Source organism: Jatropha curcas, chromosome 3 (genome assembly GCF_041381405.1).
Source record: "Jatropha curcas cultivar XTBG-Jc1 chromosome 3, XTBG_Jcur_1.0, whole genome shotgun sequence".
Classification (NCBI taxonomy): Eukaryota; Viridiplantae; Streptophyta; class Magnoliopsida; order Malpighiales; family Euphorbiaceae; genus Jatropha; species Jatropha curcas.
In genome coordinates, this window is record NC_143153.1 from 26191067 (window position 1) to 26206925 (window position 15859).

The window sequence follows — 15859 nt, forward strand, 5'->3', positions numbered from 1 at the left end:
ATTTAAGCGCGCGTCCTTCAAGTACAAACCATACGTTGTAGCCAACCAAATACAATTCATATTGCAGCTCCTTCGAAGTTCTTCATCGTTCCAAAAGACTTTGAAGATGCCATGGCCATGAGCCCACTTCATTTCACACCAGAAAACTGTTGTTCCAAAAATGTTTCTACTAAAACTCCACCCGAAATTACCAGAAACTGGAAGGACATGATGCCCTAAATCATCACCATCGGACTGGCAATGTATTTCCAGTAAGTTATTGCCATTCAAGCCATTGACAATGTAAACGTGATATTTGGGTCTTGCTGTAACACCAGAATGGCTCATGGCTAACCCTAATATGGTGATTAGGGTTAGATAGCCCCTCAATGCACTCATTTCTTTAGTTTGATAATTGGTGATTTTGTAATTGTGATGATATATTCTATTTATTCACTTTGAACTTAATGTTGTTATCGAAGTGAATGGTTAGAAACACATTTGTTTCGATCAAAAAAAATTATTTTTCATTAATTTGATTGGTGGGTGAATTTATAAATGAAGTCTAGTCAAGTCAATCTCATTCTTAGATATATTGTTGCCATTTGTTAAAATCTTTTTTGAAAAAATCTCTGATATATGATATTATAATCAAGATATTAATTACACATGTATGAATATTGACTTATAGGATATTTGGATTTAGTTAATTTAATTTAATTTTTTTACTTAAAACATATTCCTTGTTTCTCAAAATTATAGTCTTGCTTTTCTTATTGGGTGTTACAAAATAATAGTTCAATTTACATTTTTAGAAATGTTTTTTTACCTTATATAATAATTTTTGTAAATAACTAATATTAATTAAATTTACTAGATAGCGGGAAAAAATTTTAAAATAATTAATTTTGAAATCTTGGTATACAAACTGTTCATCTTATTTTGAAAGTTTCAAAGAGCTATTAATGTACAATCTTTAGCTATGAAAAAATAAGAAAAAAAAATTATAATTAAACTAATTTAACTAACTATTTTTAGACTGTATAAAAAATATTTCGAAGTATAATTTTGTGGCAAGAGGGATTAGTATTTTTTTAATTTATAAATCAATTTAAAATAAATAGCTAGTTTGATAAAACTATTTAAAATTTAAAAGATATTTTTATTTTCCTTTAAGCATTTTGATTTATTAAAAGTTGGAAAGAATATTCCCTTTTTATTGAGTTTTATTTTTTTTTTCAAAATTAGATTATAGATATAATATATACACTAACCATTGTACTTTTTCAAGAAAAATTTTGTTTCAATTTTTACTGCTTCAACTTATAAAATTACAGGTGTGAAAATACCCAAGAAGAAAAGAAAATTAAAGATGGGCTACTTTGGGCTGGGCTTAAACTCAAAAAGAGCTACTAACAAACGAGTTATGTTTCAGTCCATTAGCAAACCACAGCTTTTTACATTCAATTTGTTTTCTTTGAATAGAATTATCATCTTCAGTAACGTTGTCCTGCTGTAACTATCACCATGTGTTTGCCTTCTATTCTAGATTTATAGCTTGTCTTGGTCTGTGCTTCTTTTATTATTATTATTATTATTATTATTATTATTATTATAAGTTTGATTTATACTGTAGACTAAACTGTAAGCTTACTGCGTATATACTGTAATAACCAATTTTTGCCTATAAATAGACATCCATTTCTCTCCCTGACAAATCCACACCAACCATTATTTGCATAGTTGCTCTAAAAGATATGAGTTCTAAAGGAGATGACGGCTATTTCACCGTCACAGTGACAAAGAAGGAGGTGGTGGCAGCCGTACTACCAGTGCAAGAACATTGGCTGCCACTCTCCAACTTAGACTTGCTTCTTCCACCACTTGATGTTGGTGTTTTTCTATGTTACAAGAAACCTGAAACAGCATCGTTTGGGTCCATGGTTAGTGTTCTTAAAAAAGCCATGGCTCAAGTTCTTGTGTCATACTATGGATTCGGTGGTGAAGTTGTGTCTAACCCATTGGGTGAGTCTGAGCTGCTCTGTAACAACCGTGGTGTTGACTTTTTTGAGGGTTTTGCTGATATTGAGCTTAAAGATCTTGACTTGTATAATCCTGATCATAGTGTTGAAGGTAAACTTGTTCCTAAGAAGAAAGATGGTGTACTTGCTATTCAGGTAACTTGATTAATTACCTCTTTTTATATTTTATTATTTAGAATTTTCTTGTTTTCAGTATATGATCATTAAAATATATTTGTAATTCTTTTATTAATTAAAAAAATAAAAAAAATAAAAAACAAACAAACAAAATTTGTTCTGATAAAATTTTTAATTTTAGGGTTGGCTTTTTAATGAAAATTAGATATTTGTAATTGGAGCCTGAAAGTGGAATTATTATTTTTAAACTAATAAAATAATGAATACTTACACAGTCCTATAAAGATGGACTTGATATCTTTTTCCATTTATCACAAATTATAGGTTACTTTAGTTTTCAAAAGTACACTAATTTTTAAATTATTAAATTGTTAATAATTTATTTATTCAATTCTTTATCAGCAATAACATCTAATATTAATATAAAGATATATTAGAAAAAGTTTTCATACAATTAATTATTTAAGTATATTGCACTCCAAAACATCGCTCAATGGTAAATGCATATGAGACTGACTATAGATCAAGGTTCGAAACCTCTTCTTCCAATACTCAAAAAAATTATTTAAATACATTAATTAATTTTCTTAATCTATATAAAAATGTGGGATGGATGGAATTCATTTTCTTTTTCATATTTATTATAATTAATATCACTAATTTCAAAAGTTAGTTCAATTTTTCCAAGTGGGTTTGCTACCTACCTAATTTTGCATCAGACAACAAGTAAGAACGTTCCATCCATTTAAGAATCTTCAAATCCTAGCTCTTTTTGATTGGATTACAAAAAAATTGTATTATGGTATAAGAAAAGGAGACAGTTTAAATTTTTTTAAACTATTATCTATAATTTATATATTCAAGTAAACCAAAATTAATCTTAATCAGCATATATATAAATATTTTATAGAGTTGTTTATGAGTGTCGTGTTCTCTCTCTTTACTTGCGTTACAAAGTCAACTCATTTCAGGTAACCTTTCTATTTATTAAAATAAATAAATAAAAGAGTGTTGTTAAATTTACATACGTGGCACAGTCTGATCAAATTGTCCATAATGCCTTGAAAATGTTTATTCATACTGATTTGAAAATGTCTATATCTGAGTTTTGATTAGCCAACAATAATGATCATGTTTTAATCCTCCCAATATTAAAAAAATGACAATATGGAATCATTTTTTGACATATGTGAATTAGATATGCAAGATTGAAAATTATTAATTAGTACACTAATCTCTATATAGTGTACTAATAAAGTCCCTACCCCACACATATAAAGCGTGTAGACAAATTAAATTTGTTTACAAATCAATCAATTATTGACATTGACCTTACTAATTAATATAATTAATCTAATTTTTTCAGGCAACAGAACTGAAATGTGGGGGCATAGTGGTGGGATGTACATTTGATCATCGCATTGCAGATGCCTATTCAACCAACATGTTCCTTGTGTCATGGGCAGAGACTGCTCAATCTAAACCAATTTCTATTCTGCCTTCTTTTAGACGATCACTTCTGAACCCTAGACGTCCAATTCGCTGTATTGATACTTCTATGGACGATTTATACGTACCGATTTCCTCATTTATATCTCCAGAAGAACCTGAACTTAATAATGATGATCATGATCGTATTGTAAGTCGAATATATTACGTAAAAGCTGAGGAGCTCACCAATTTACAGTACATTGCTAGCTCAAGTGGATTCAAATGTACTAAACTCGAGTCATTCAGCGCATTTTTGTGGCAATTAATCGCGAAATACGCAAATAAAAGTAATCCGAGCAATGGTAAAGTAAAAATGTCAAAGATAGGAATAATTGTGGATGGAAGGTCCAAGTTGAATGATACGAAGATGGGAAGATATTTCGGAAACGTACTTTCAATTCCCTACCACAGTGAGAGAATTGACGAACTTGTTAATCATAATTTAAGTTCGATGGCGGATATCGTCCATGATTTTTTAAAAAAAGCAGTGACAAAGGAGCATTTTCTAGGGTTAATTGATTGGGTGGAGGCTAATAGGCCAGTAAAATGTGTGGCAAAAGTATATGCAAATGGTAAAGATGATGGACCAGCATTTGTGGTGTCTTCAGGGCAAAGATTTCCAGTTTGCAAGGTTGATTTTGGATGGGGAAAGCCAATTTTTGGGTCATATCATTTTCCTTGGGGTGGCAATGCAGGATATATAATGCCTATGCCTAGTCCATTGGAGAATGGTGATTGGATATTGTATATGCATCTATTTAGAAAGCAACTTGAATTTTTGGAGACTGAGGCTTCCAATTTTTTTAAGCCCTTCAAGTTGGACTACGTTGAACAAAAATTTAAGTTGGACAGCTAGATTGTTAATTAATTAATGTAGTTAAATTAACATGTTTAATTTTTGTTTTTTTGATGTAGTTGTAATAATTAATTAATGGAATTTGCTTTGAAGTGTGCAAGGATTTTCATTATAATGCAATTTGATGGAATTATTTTTTAATTGTAGGTAGTAGTTGAAGGTACTGAATTTAATTATTAAAAATTCAAAATTATAATAGATGAGATCAAATGAAGATGTAGATTTCACATTATTGATATGGGTTGCAGCATGGATTAATAGATGAATATGTTAGATTATTTAATAATCTATATGTAACCCATATGGTTAAAGGGTTGGTTTTAATTAAGGTGACCCAAAATAATAGTTATTGGGTTTAATGGATAAGGATCAGTTAGGGATTTAATACCCTTGCTCTGCTTTATAAAAGATAAAGAAATCAACAGCTTAGTGTAAAGAAAAAAAAAAAAAAAAAGAGTGTGACAGTTACATCAAACACGTACGGTGATAGGTTGTTTGAAAGAGTGTGAAAAAAAACTCCCGTAACTGTTGATAATTCTCTGAACATTATGAGAAAACTTACGGACAAAAAGGCTAGAGTGAAGAAACACATATCTGCTGTTACGGTGAGAATCGAATTGTCGCAACGAGGTAATCTATAACATAGATCTACTGTTATGGATCAAGGTACACTCCTGCTCATTGTGTATATCTATTAAACAAATTTTATGAATAATAGATCTAGGCTATATTAAAGATTATTCATCAGAATAAGTATTTAAAAGTAGATGATTTCTTTTTGATTAATTAGACTAATAATCCAAATGTAATCAAGCTTATTAATTAGCACCTGATGAAAACCAACCTAAATTTTTTTAATAATACGAATTTTAAAATTTAAATTTTTATGGAGTGAAATTTTTGAAATGTCTTTTAATAATTTATCCAGTGAAACATTTTAAAAATCTATTTATTTTCTAAGTTCACCATAATTTTTTATTGTCTGATTTCAATAAAATTAACAAATCCTATTGGTGCTGTTTTTTATGATAGCTTATTTCGTGTTCGGTCTTCAAGAGAGGAGCTTTTTTCTTTACGATCTATTTGCATTTGATTATTGATTTAATTAGCGAATTTTTATTAAAAAAAAAAAAAATGCAACATGCTACAGCTATACAGACAAATTCATAGAGAAGGTATCTTTGAGACTTGGTCCTCTCATTTGTTAGAATAGGAAAGCTAAGTCACAACAAACCCTTCGGTTATAATAATTTTTCCATTCCCATCAACAATCAATCAAAGTATATATTTTAGTTTTGTTTTTACGATCAGCTCTTTCATATAGACGTGGTTTTCTTGGGTAATTACTATATTGTACCTAAGTTTTTATCAAATACATTTTTAAGGACCTTCGGTTTCAAAATTACACTTTTAGTTCTTCCATTATAATTCCGTTATGCTACTATAAGCTCCAATGGTTAATTTTTCCGTTAAATGCTTATGAAATATCAAAAATTATTGTGGGATTCCTCTGACATGTGGAACCCACATACATTTGAAAAAGAATAAAAAAACAACAAACACTTTTTTTCGTTGCTCAAAGAAAAAAATAGATTCAAACGTATAGAATCCCCACACGTTTGCATCGAGAAAAAATTAGAGAGGATGAGCGCTTTTAACGCGTCAAATCCTTAATTATCATTATTCTCACCCACATGACAACAATTTTGTCAAATCCTTCATGAGATTTTAATAAATTTATTTTTATTTTCAAAAATATTATTCAAATTTATAGGTTTAATCTCTATACTAAATAAGAAAGAACATATGAAGGGTAATTAATTATTTAGTCCCTGAGTTATAGTTAAAATTATCATTATATCCATATTATTAGGCAAAATTACTGATTTGTCTTTAAATTTTAAAACTTATATGGATAAGATTTTGCAATGAAATTATATTATGACCCTGAAAGCAATTTAATTATTATTAAAAATCATAATTTTGCCATATGAAGCAAACTTGTGTGCAATAGCCAGTAGACTTCTCTTGTCCTGATAAGGTAACTGGTCAAGGTCCACTACCTAAATTGCAAGTAATCACCTAACTTGCAATTTTGGCACCTCTAAGTGACGTTGAAAGAGACATAATTGCACGTATTCACAATGAAATTATGTGAAAAAATTTTAGGCAATAAAAAATTAAGTTTAATGCAATTTAATTATAACAAGTTTTTTTAAGGATTTATCATTATATATATATATATATATATATATATTATTTATTTTTGTTTAAATTAGTTGAGTTAAGTTTGTTTTTTTCGAATAAAACAAGTGAGTGGAAGACTAGAAAGATGCGTCTTGTCTTTATTCTAGTGTCTTTCTTGATCTTGCTGAAATTATTTGCTTAGGACCAATTTTTATTTGGTTATTTTAGTGCACATTGATGCTCTGCTGTGGACATCCTAAGCAAATATAGTATTCATATTAGTGCATATCTTAATCTTGGTATTGTTTGATCAATTTATTTCAATTTAAGGAAAGTAAATTTTTTACATTTTAATGAGTGAAGGGCCACTGTCCTCCTTAACTCAGTAGATTTATTGAACAAAAATATATATTGGGTAAACACTCCCTCAGTCCCGAACCGATAATTCACTTTTTATTTTCACATATATTAAGAAATAGTAATTATTATAGTTAAAAAACAATTTTATTTATATAACTTTTTTATTATGCCCATCTTAAATAATACATGAACAATTATTATATTAAAATAATAAGTAAGAATTAATGAAAGTCATTGAAAATAAAATAAAATTTAATAAACATATAATAGACAATTTAAAAATTAATTATAATGTTAGAAAGGAAAGTGAACTATATTTTAAAACAAATTAAAAATAAATATGAATTATTTTTTTAGGACAAGCGAGTAATGTTTAGTCTACGAGGTATTGTCTATTTTGAACGACCAATTAAGATGTTCCGAATTTAATTTTTGACGAATTAAAACATCTGTCCGTTAAAAAAAAAAAAAAAAAAAAAAATAACCAATATGTCTCATCCTCTCTTTCTCCCATTCTCTTTTTCCAACCTCCACTTCCATTAACTCTTTCTAATACATTTTATTTTTGCGGTAAAGATTTCAAATTTTGACTACAAGTGTCTGTTTTTAATGTATATATTCATTTTTTTTTTTCTAAATAAGTGTTTTAATACTGTTTTGTTAAGAAATCAGACAACCGATTAATTCATGTCTTAACAAAAAAATTTTTTTTCTGGTCTGCTGAGGATGAATGGGTTTCTCACCCCCTTTCACTCCTCTGTAATGTTTTGAAGTTTGGTAATATCAGTACGTAAAACTCCATTTTCATTAAACAAATAAATAATAAAGTCCTAACATAGTCTTCTTGTCACCTAGCTAGCTCCAATTACGATGTTCTCCTCTTTCCACCGCACCTAGCTCCAATGGGAGTTCAACATAAAAAAAAAAAAAGAAATTCAATTAAGAAATGATGTCATCAACCTTATCAACTTCTATATATATATATATATATATATAGCTCAAAGGGCTGTGTGAATCCGGTTCTGGTACGGTTCTTAAAAAGAACTGGAATCAAATAAAAATATAGTTTGTCATTTTTAAGAACTAGAATTAGAATCGAGGATTAAATCACTGGAACCAAACAAAACCAAAATTTTAATGCAGTTTTTCAGTTTTTGATTTCAGTTTTTTTATTCTGTTCCGGTTCTAGTTCCAGTTCCTTTATTAAAAATTATTATATTTTTAAAATACATTACAAGATTCCTTTATATAAAAATATTTTAATATCAAAATAAAATATACAATATATGCTAATTAAAAAAAGAGAGAATCATACTGTAGTAGTATATACATTAAAAAATAAAGAAGTAATTTTGTTTATATTCCATTTGTATTATTAATTAAAGAGTATCAATTAATAAAGATTTTGTTTTCAAATAATAAAATTTAAGGTATCCTATAAATAACATAATACGCTGAAACATTAAAAAAAAAAATGGACAAATTGATTTTTCAATTTGGTTTGGTTCAGCTCGATTTTGGTATGATTTCGGTATGGTCCCATATATTTCTTTATAGGAACTGAAATCAAAACCAAAATAATAAATTATATTCAGTTCGGTACAGTTCAGTTCCTGCTATCTTAATTCTTTTTCAGTTCCAATTCGATTCAGTACAGTTCCTTAATTCGATTCACATCCCCGTAACCATGCACAGCCCTAATAGCCCATTTGTAGTTGAGTTGTATTTATCAGAAGAAATTATAAATAATATCTTCAATAAAAAATTAAAGTAATTCATAATTTATACGAGCTTCGATAAGTGACGAAGAAGACAACGTCAAAGACTATTGAGAAATTAGAATATTAATTAATTTCTAATGCTCATTCTACTTTTTATTCAAAAGATACTTCCTTTGTTGATTTCATATTAAGACTTTGATGGGATTCACATTTAAATTAATAAATAATTATTAGTTTGAAACTATGTTGCCCCAATATATAATGTGACATATATAATATAAATATAATATTAGATTAATGATATACATATCAAACATTTAAAATAAAATCTATGGATCTTTTAGAATTTATGAAATTTAAATTTCATAGATTGTAAAATCCACGTCACAATATTTGGTTGGAAAATCAAATTTGTGGATATTAGGAGAATTTTTAAAATAAAATTAAGTGTTTTAAAATAAAAGAACATGTATTAAAATAATAAGGAAAGGAAAAAAACTACATATTCTTCAAACATACTTGCTTTTTATGTAATTATAATATTGAAAATAGATGCACTATTCTATTTATAGGGATTTAATAAAATTGAATAAAAAGAATGAAATATTGAAAATATATATATTAATTAAGGAATCAATGAAAATAAATAGGAAAGTTTAGAAAATATTTATTAAAAAGTGCTTTTTTTTTTTACTAATTAGAAAGCAACATACAGTAGTATTACAAAAATGGTTAGAGTCAATTTTGGCAATATAAGTCAATTTAATTATTTAAAAATTATTAATAATTTTTTTATAAATATAAAGTATACCAATATTATTTTTAATCAATTAATCATATGTTTCTCTATGTCTATATAGTCATTACATATTAGAAATAAAGTCATATAAGTGGAAAAAGGTGTAACTTATTTGATTAAGTTGAATGCTATGGAAAAAATATTACATTTGTGGAATATAAATTTAGTCAATCACTTGAATTTCACCAACCTGAACTAAAGCAAATAAATCAAAATCTTTTGAAATGAAATTGAACCGAATTTTAAAGTGTATAAAAATCCAACCAAACCATTTCGGAAAAAAAAAAAAAAAGGTTCGATTGGTTTGGTTTTACTTCAAGCTATGTTTGAGAGTTTTTTAAACTTATTTCTTTTTATGAAAATCAAATCAAATTGAATTCAAAATATTTTAATTTTTTTTGTGAATGAACTTCATTTGTTGAAATTGAACAACATTAATTTGATTTTAGTTGATTTAATAAAAGTTCACTCACCTGTTCAAGATTAAATCTTTTTACTGAGTGATATTAAAAATCATTGACATTCTCATATCAGTTTTACGTCTATATATTGAGATATTGAGATTAAGTTTCTGTTCGAGAAAATTAATCATTTTAGCAGTTATCAGCTATTTTAACAGCTATCAACTGTTTTACTAGTGTTTTATTAAATGTTAAAAGGAGTAACATTTCATAATCAAGGCCCTCGCGCGCCGAGTACTAAAAAAAACATTGTTATCCAATAGAATTTAAGGTTTATTTATTTATTTATTTATTTTTAATCTCTCACATTAGCCCAATAGATGATTGATTTTATTTCTACAATATTTTTTGAGTGCTCTCTAATACAATAGAATTCTAGTTAATGAGAATTGGGAATTTTCAATTCTTACCAACCCAACTAACCTCATTGAATTACGTAAACTCTTTCAACTTGTGTTAAATGTTTTTTAATACTTCAATAAGAAATAGAAAAAAATAAAAAGCAAATATTTTCTCACTTGGAATCACTGAATTCTCACTAGAGTTTCTAGAATGTGGATAAGTAAAAAACATTTTGATTAATGAAATAAATATCAAACACAAAGAAGACTTTAGTCAAGCAATAGCACAAAACAGAATTTAGCTTACTATGTCAAAAATGGCAGTCACTGTCGACATCATTAGCATTAGCAGGTTGAAGTTTAAATTTGCTGTACATATATTAAATTTTGTGTTGAAGTCTTTGATATGAAGTTGAAGAATTAGAATTTGGATTTTAAAACAGTATGGTCAGGCTTTGCTTGTGAACAGAAGAAATGAGAAAGAAGAAGAATGATTACTGGGTTCAATTTCAACTTTGCTATACTCTTGACCGAATACATGATTCAAACTCTTGAACTTTGAAAAAAAAAAAAAAAATTTTGTGGCACCTTAAATTATAAAATCGACCTTGTGGTACCATGAATTTTATTTTCTATAATAGTTTCACACCTCCTTACACTAAAAATAATAAATTTTAAGGCTTTTTTGGCTTTTATATGCAAAATATTGATTTGATATGTTGTTAATACAACTTTTGGAACAATAATTTTACATTTTTTAGTTTTTTCAATAAGTGTTTAACCGATCTAATTTTATAAGTTGAAGCATTCAATGGGTCAAACAAAATATTTAATAGATACAATTTTATAAATTGAAGTGTTTGATGAGTCAAAACAAAAGTTGAGGGTGCCACAATTTTTTTTGTGAAAAGTACAAGGATGAATTTATGAGTTCAGCCTTATGCTTTTTCTTTGTAATTCATTGGGCACGATGCATAAATTTGATCTTATATTTTCAGTGGTTATTTTTGTAACCTCTTGAATTTTCCCGGATCCATCATAATCTTATAAATTCAAATTTCAGTAATAACTATACATCTCACCAATATAAAATGTGAAATTGCAAGGTCATAGTTGAACTCACGCAAACTTATTTTATTGTGCTGAGGGGCATAATTATTATTAAAATGCGAAAGTTTGGTTATGATTGAACTTCCACAAAGTGCAAAGGATCACAAGAAAAATCGATAAAATTCAGGGTCAAATTTATGAATTATACCAATTTTTTATGGTTAGTTGTCATAAAGTTGGTATCAGCTGAAAATAGTTTGGTGTAATAGTTAAAGTATACTAAATTCTATTTTGATAATTGCAGGATTAAGTCGTGAAGTCAAAACTTTTAACATAATCGCTTTTTTACTAAAAGGAATTAGTCTCTCGTCTAACTGTTAAATAGAAATGAGATGATACTCTTGATAGGAACTAAAATAATAATAATAATTATAATAATAATAATAAAAGCTCCCACTTCCAATAACATTTTTTTTTTTCAATTTCTTAGTATGATGCTTTTATTTTTAAACTTTGTATTTCATTTCGTTATTTGATCTAACACGCTGTAATTCTATTGCTTTCCCCCTCCCTTACTCTATCAATTAGGAATTGGTATTGACTTTACTAAACCTATATTGAACTTAAAGTGATAGTTCTTAAGAGAAAATTGAGGACTTGGTAAGAAACATAGTTAATCTGGCTTAACACGTAATCAAAAATGCTAAAGTCAAATAATCTTTTTGGTTTTTGGGCCTAAGTCTTACTTGCAATCTTAAATTAAGAAGTTAGCCTAGCTCAACCAAATTTGGCAAGAAATATATTTTTTGAAGAAATCTTATGTATTTTCTTGCACTTGTGATATTTATTTAAAAATTTAATTTAATTTAATTGAAAATTAAGTGATTCTAAAAGAAGATGACAATTCCCTTCAACAAGACATTTTCTATATTTTGACAAATTAAAAGTGAAAATCCAATTAAAAAGCTACCACTAATTATATGACAATCATAATTTATCATTCTTATATATCTTTTTATCATAATTAAATAATTTTAACAATAGTCTAAATTTCCAAAAAGTAATTTCTGATAGATTTGTAGAAACAAGTGTAACCATAGGCTAAATAGTTTTGCACAATTGGGCCTATAAAGTAATAAACCATATTGAGAGTGTGACTTGATGGGTTTTGTTTGGGCCGAAGGGAGCCCATTATGCTTTGTTGAAGCAAGCCTATTGGGCCATGGCCCATTAGCTTATGCTTTCCGTTCCCGTTTCAATTGGCTTTATACTAGCGAGTTGGGTTAATTATAGAAAGATTATGTTAGATATTAAAAAAATTATTGAGTTTGATAGAATTAAAAGATTTTTTAAGATTTCAACATATTCCACTGGAATTCTATGTAGAGTTTAGTATAATTTGGGAGATTTTATTATTTATAGATTTTGATTGATTTTGATGAAATTGCAATGTTTTTTATAAAATTAATTAAATGAAATTGGCATAAAAGTTTGTTCTACCTGCTCAGGATTAGGTAAACAAATTCATGCTAAAAAAAAAAAAAGGAATCAAATCAAATTTGCCGACTTTGAAATTTGAACAAAACTTGTGCTATATTTAAATCAAATTTGCCCATGAAGAACCATAAAATTGTTAGCAATGGAGAATTTAAGAAGGAATAAAAGTAGCAACTTGGCAATGGAGGAAGGAGGAGGAATGACTTATGAGGAAGAACTACTTCTATAATGACTGAAAAAATGAAATTCTATGCAATAATCAGTAAGGTAAAAAAAAACTATTAAGCATGCTTATCCAGTATTAATGAAACAAAATACAGATCGCTTGAGTTACTTAAAAAAAAAGAAAAAAAAAAGCACATCAAGCCCCCTCAAATCTATGGAAGCTTTCAATTATAAACTCCCAATTCAAGAAAAAATTTGGACAAATAGAAAAGCTTGCTAGATTAACGTTGGATATTCACGAAAATTCTTATACCACTAAAACAGACCAAAAAAAAAAAACATTAACATTCAACGGTTAAGGAAAATATCATCTCGCTCTTACGTTTTGATTTCATATAAAAATATATTTTACTCCTGCGTTTTACATTTTGATTTTTTTTTTTTTATGCTTGACTGAAAGAGAATGTTACTGAAATTTTTTCACAATTAGATTCGATCCGATGAGATTTGAGGATTGATTTGTAAATAATTCTTCTATTTATATTTCAGACCCTAAAATCTAATCAAATCAAAAATTTTAAAAAAATTTTTTTAAATTAATATTTTCTATGAATACGTGGCAACCAAGCCTTCGGCTTCCTAAAAAACGAACGGATTGAATTAGTTAGCAAATTCAAATATTACGCGCAAACCAACCGACCTGAAAACCTTATAAATATTGAATAGCTACAGTGCACACTCTACTCGTCGCTGCTAATTCCTCATTTCGATCAAATTTTTAGCCCTCGTTTTTAGGCTTTCTTCTCCGATCATTATCTATACATTTTTATTCTCCTTGTATTGTCGGCGGCGAGACGGCAACAGAGCCCGACGGCATTTGTGATCTTCGTTTCTGTGAAAGTCGTAAAAATCTTGGCGGCGAGATTCCAATTCAAAGAGCAGCCGTTTCCGATTCCCGCAAATCGGAAAATCTGTAGCCGGGAATTGAAAAACCGACCCTTGGTTTTGATGCTCTTGAAGATCGATTACTCCATATACTACCGAATCATATTTTGAGTCCAGCGAATTTGTAATTCGTAACGCGGTTTCAAACTTCAAGGTATTTTTTTATCAGTTTAATAGCGGTTCAGTTTCTTTCATCTGTTGCTGCTTCTATGGCTATCTATTTCAAATTTATTAGCGCTAAAGACTATGATGCAATTGCAGTAGATAGTCCTGCTATATCTGTTAGTGCTTTAAAACGAAAAATTTTTGAATTCAAGTATAAATCTAAAAATGGCTTGTGTAGGGGTACTGATTTTGATCTTGCCATCATTAATGCCCAGACTAATGAACAATATCTTGATGATATGTTGATTCCTAAAAATACTGGTGTCTTGATTCGCCGTGTTCCAGGAACCGGGCGTGGTAGCAAAAAGCCTATTGATACTGCAACTATTGCTGTTACTGAACGGCAAATTCCGCGGAGCAGGTCTAAAACTATTGGTAGCACTGGTTCATCCAGTTCCGCTACTGGTGCCTCTGTTAGTAGCAAACCTGCATCCACAAATACTGATTCTGTTGGCGAAGGTTTTGATAATGGAGCTACTACCGGTTCTGTTAGTGTGAAATCTAGTGTTGCTTCTGTTGGGAGCGGACCAGGTTCTTTTAGGGGAGAAGTTGGGGGTGGACGTGTGAATGGCAGAGGTTCTGGGGTTGGATATGGCGGATTGGAGAAGAAAACACCACCAGAAGGCTATGTATGTCACAGATGTAGCATGGCAGGGCATTTTATTCAACATTGCCCAACAAATGGCAATCCTGGTTATGATTTCAAAAGAATGAGGCCTCCTACTGTTTTGAAGGCAAATGATGCTGCTTTTGAGAAGGAAATTTTTGGGTGCTTCCCTGCAAAGAAGTCATCATTATGGCTTGCAAGTGATCTTCCACCAGAACTTCTCTGCCCTCTGTGTAAGCAAGGAATGAAAAATGCTGTGATGACTAGTAAATGCTGTTTTAGTAGCTTTTGTGACAAGTGTATTAGGGATTATCTAATCGGTTGCAAGTTGAAGTGTGTGTGTGGAGCAACTGATGTGCTTACGGATCATCTTATTCCAAATATGACATTAAGGGATACAATTAATCGCATTTTGGAGTCTGGTAGTGGCAGTAGCAGTAGCGGCACAAATGTTCAAAGCAACTCTGTTAAAGTTACAAAATCAGAGTCTCAAACCTCTTCATCATCTGAGAAAGAGCAGAAGCAATCACCATCACTTGCTAAGATCGAAGACAAGTCAAATAATGGAAAAGCTGTTGATGTTCCACACCCATTGGCCAAGAAAGCGACGACTGCAAGAGCAGCTGATGTATCTGAAGTGACTACTGGGTCAATAAGAAAGGAAGAGCCAGGGAACAAAGGAGAAATGCGGCAAAAGGTGGTTTCAAAGAGGAAGAGAAATTTTGAAGATGTTGATGCTGAGAGCTACATGATGCCCATTAGCTCTTATGCATACAGCCCATATTGGGGTGGTATGCAGGTGGGAATGGGTTATGGGTTTAACCCTTTTTATATGTCATTCAGCGGTATGAATCAATACTCTTTCTATATGCAGTGAATGAATGGCATAAAATGAAGCTGTGGGTGCAAAGTTCTCCCACTGACTTCTTTTAACAGCAATCATTAGCCTTGTTTTTTTTTTTTGTAAAAGAGTAACAAATCAATAATCATACAATAGATATCTAGTTATGGAACAAAATGTGATTGTGGTACAACATTTTAAAGCAGAATACATTAGTTACAGATCCACATTTAAT

At 29.2% G+C, this 15859-nt stretch overlaps 2 protein-coding genes across 2 annotated transcripts; both read left to right on the forward strand.

Moving 5' to 3' along the window:
- Positions 1 to 1675: 1675 nt before the first annotated feature.
- On the forward strand, positions 1676 to 4594 carry LOC105636617 (coniferyl alcohol acyltransferase). Its single transcript, XM_012219939.4, has 2 exons — positions 1676 to 2156; positions 3505 to 4594. The coding sequence occupies exons 1-2, from the start codon at positions 1737 to 1739 to the stop codon at positions 4483 to 4485; spliced, it is 1401 nt and encodes a 466-aa protein (XP_012075329.1). The 5' UTR covers positions 1676 to 1736; the 3' UTR covers positions 4486 to 4594.
- A 9584-nt stretch (positions 4595 to 14178) lies between these two features.
- On the forward strand, positions 14179 to 15722 carry LOC105636521 (E3 ubiquitin ligase PQT3-like). Its single transcript, XM_020680267.3, has one exon. The coding sequence runs from the start codon at positions 14221 to 14223 to the stop codon at positions 15658 to 15660; it is 1440 nt and encodes a 479-aa protein (XP_020535926.3). The 5' UTR covers positions 14179 to 14220; the 3' UTR covers positions 15661 to 15722.
- Positions 15723 to 15859: the final 137 nt, after the last annotated feature.

What these genes read in the sequence shown, in the direction of transcription:
- LOC105636617 (XM_012219939.4), top strand. Translation starts at nt 1,737, where the DNA reads ATGAGTTCTAAAGGAGATGACGGCTATTTCACCGTCACAGTGACAAAG. An exon ending in ATGGTGTACTTGCTATTCAG is followed by an intron (nt 2,157 to 3,504) that starts GTAACTTGATTA and finishes TAATTTTTTCAG; the next exon opens with GCAACAGAACTGAAATGTGG.
- LOC105636521 (XM_020680267.3), top strand. Translation starts at nt 14,221, where the DNA reads ATGGCTATCTATTTCAAATTTATTAGCGCTAAAGACTATGATGCAATT.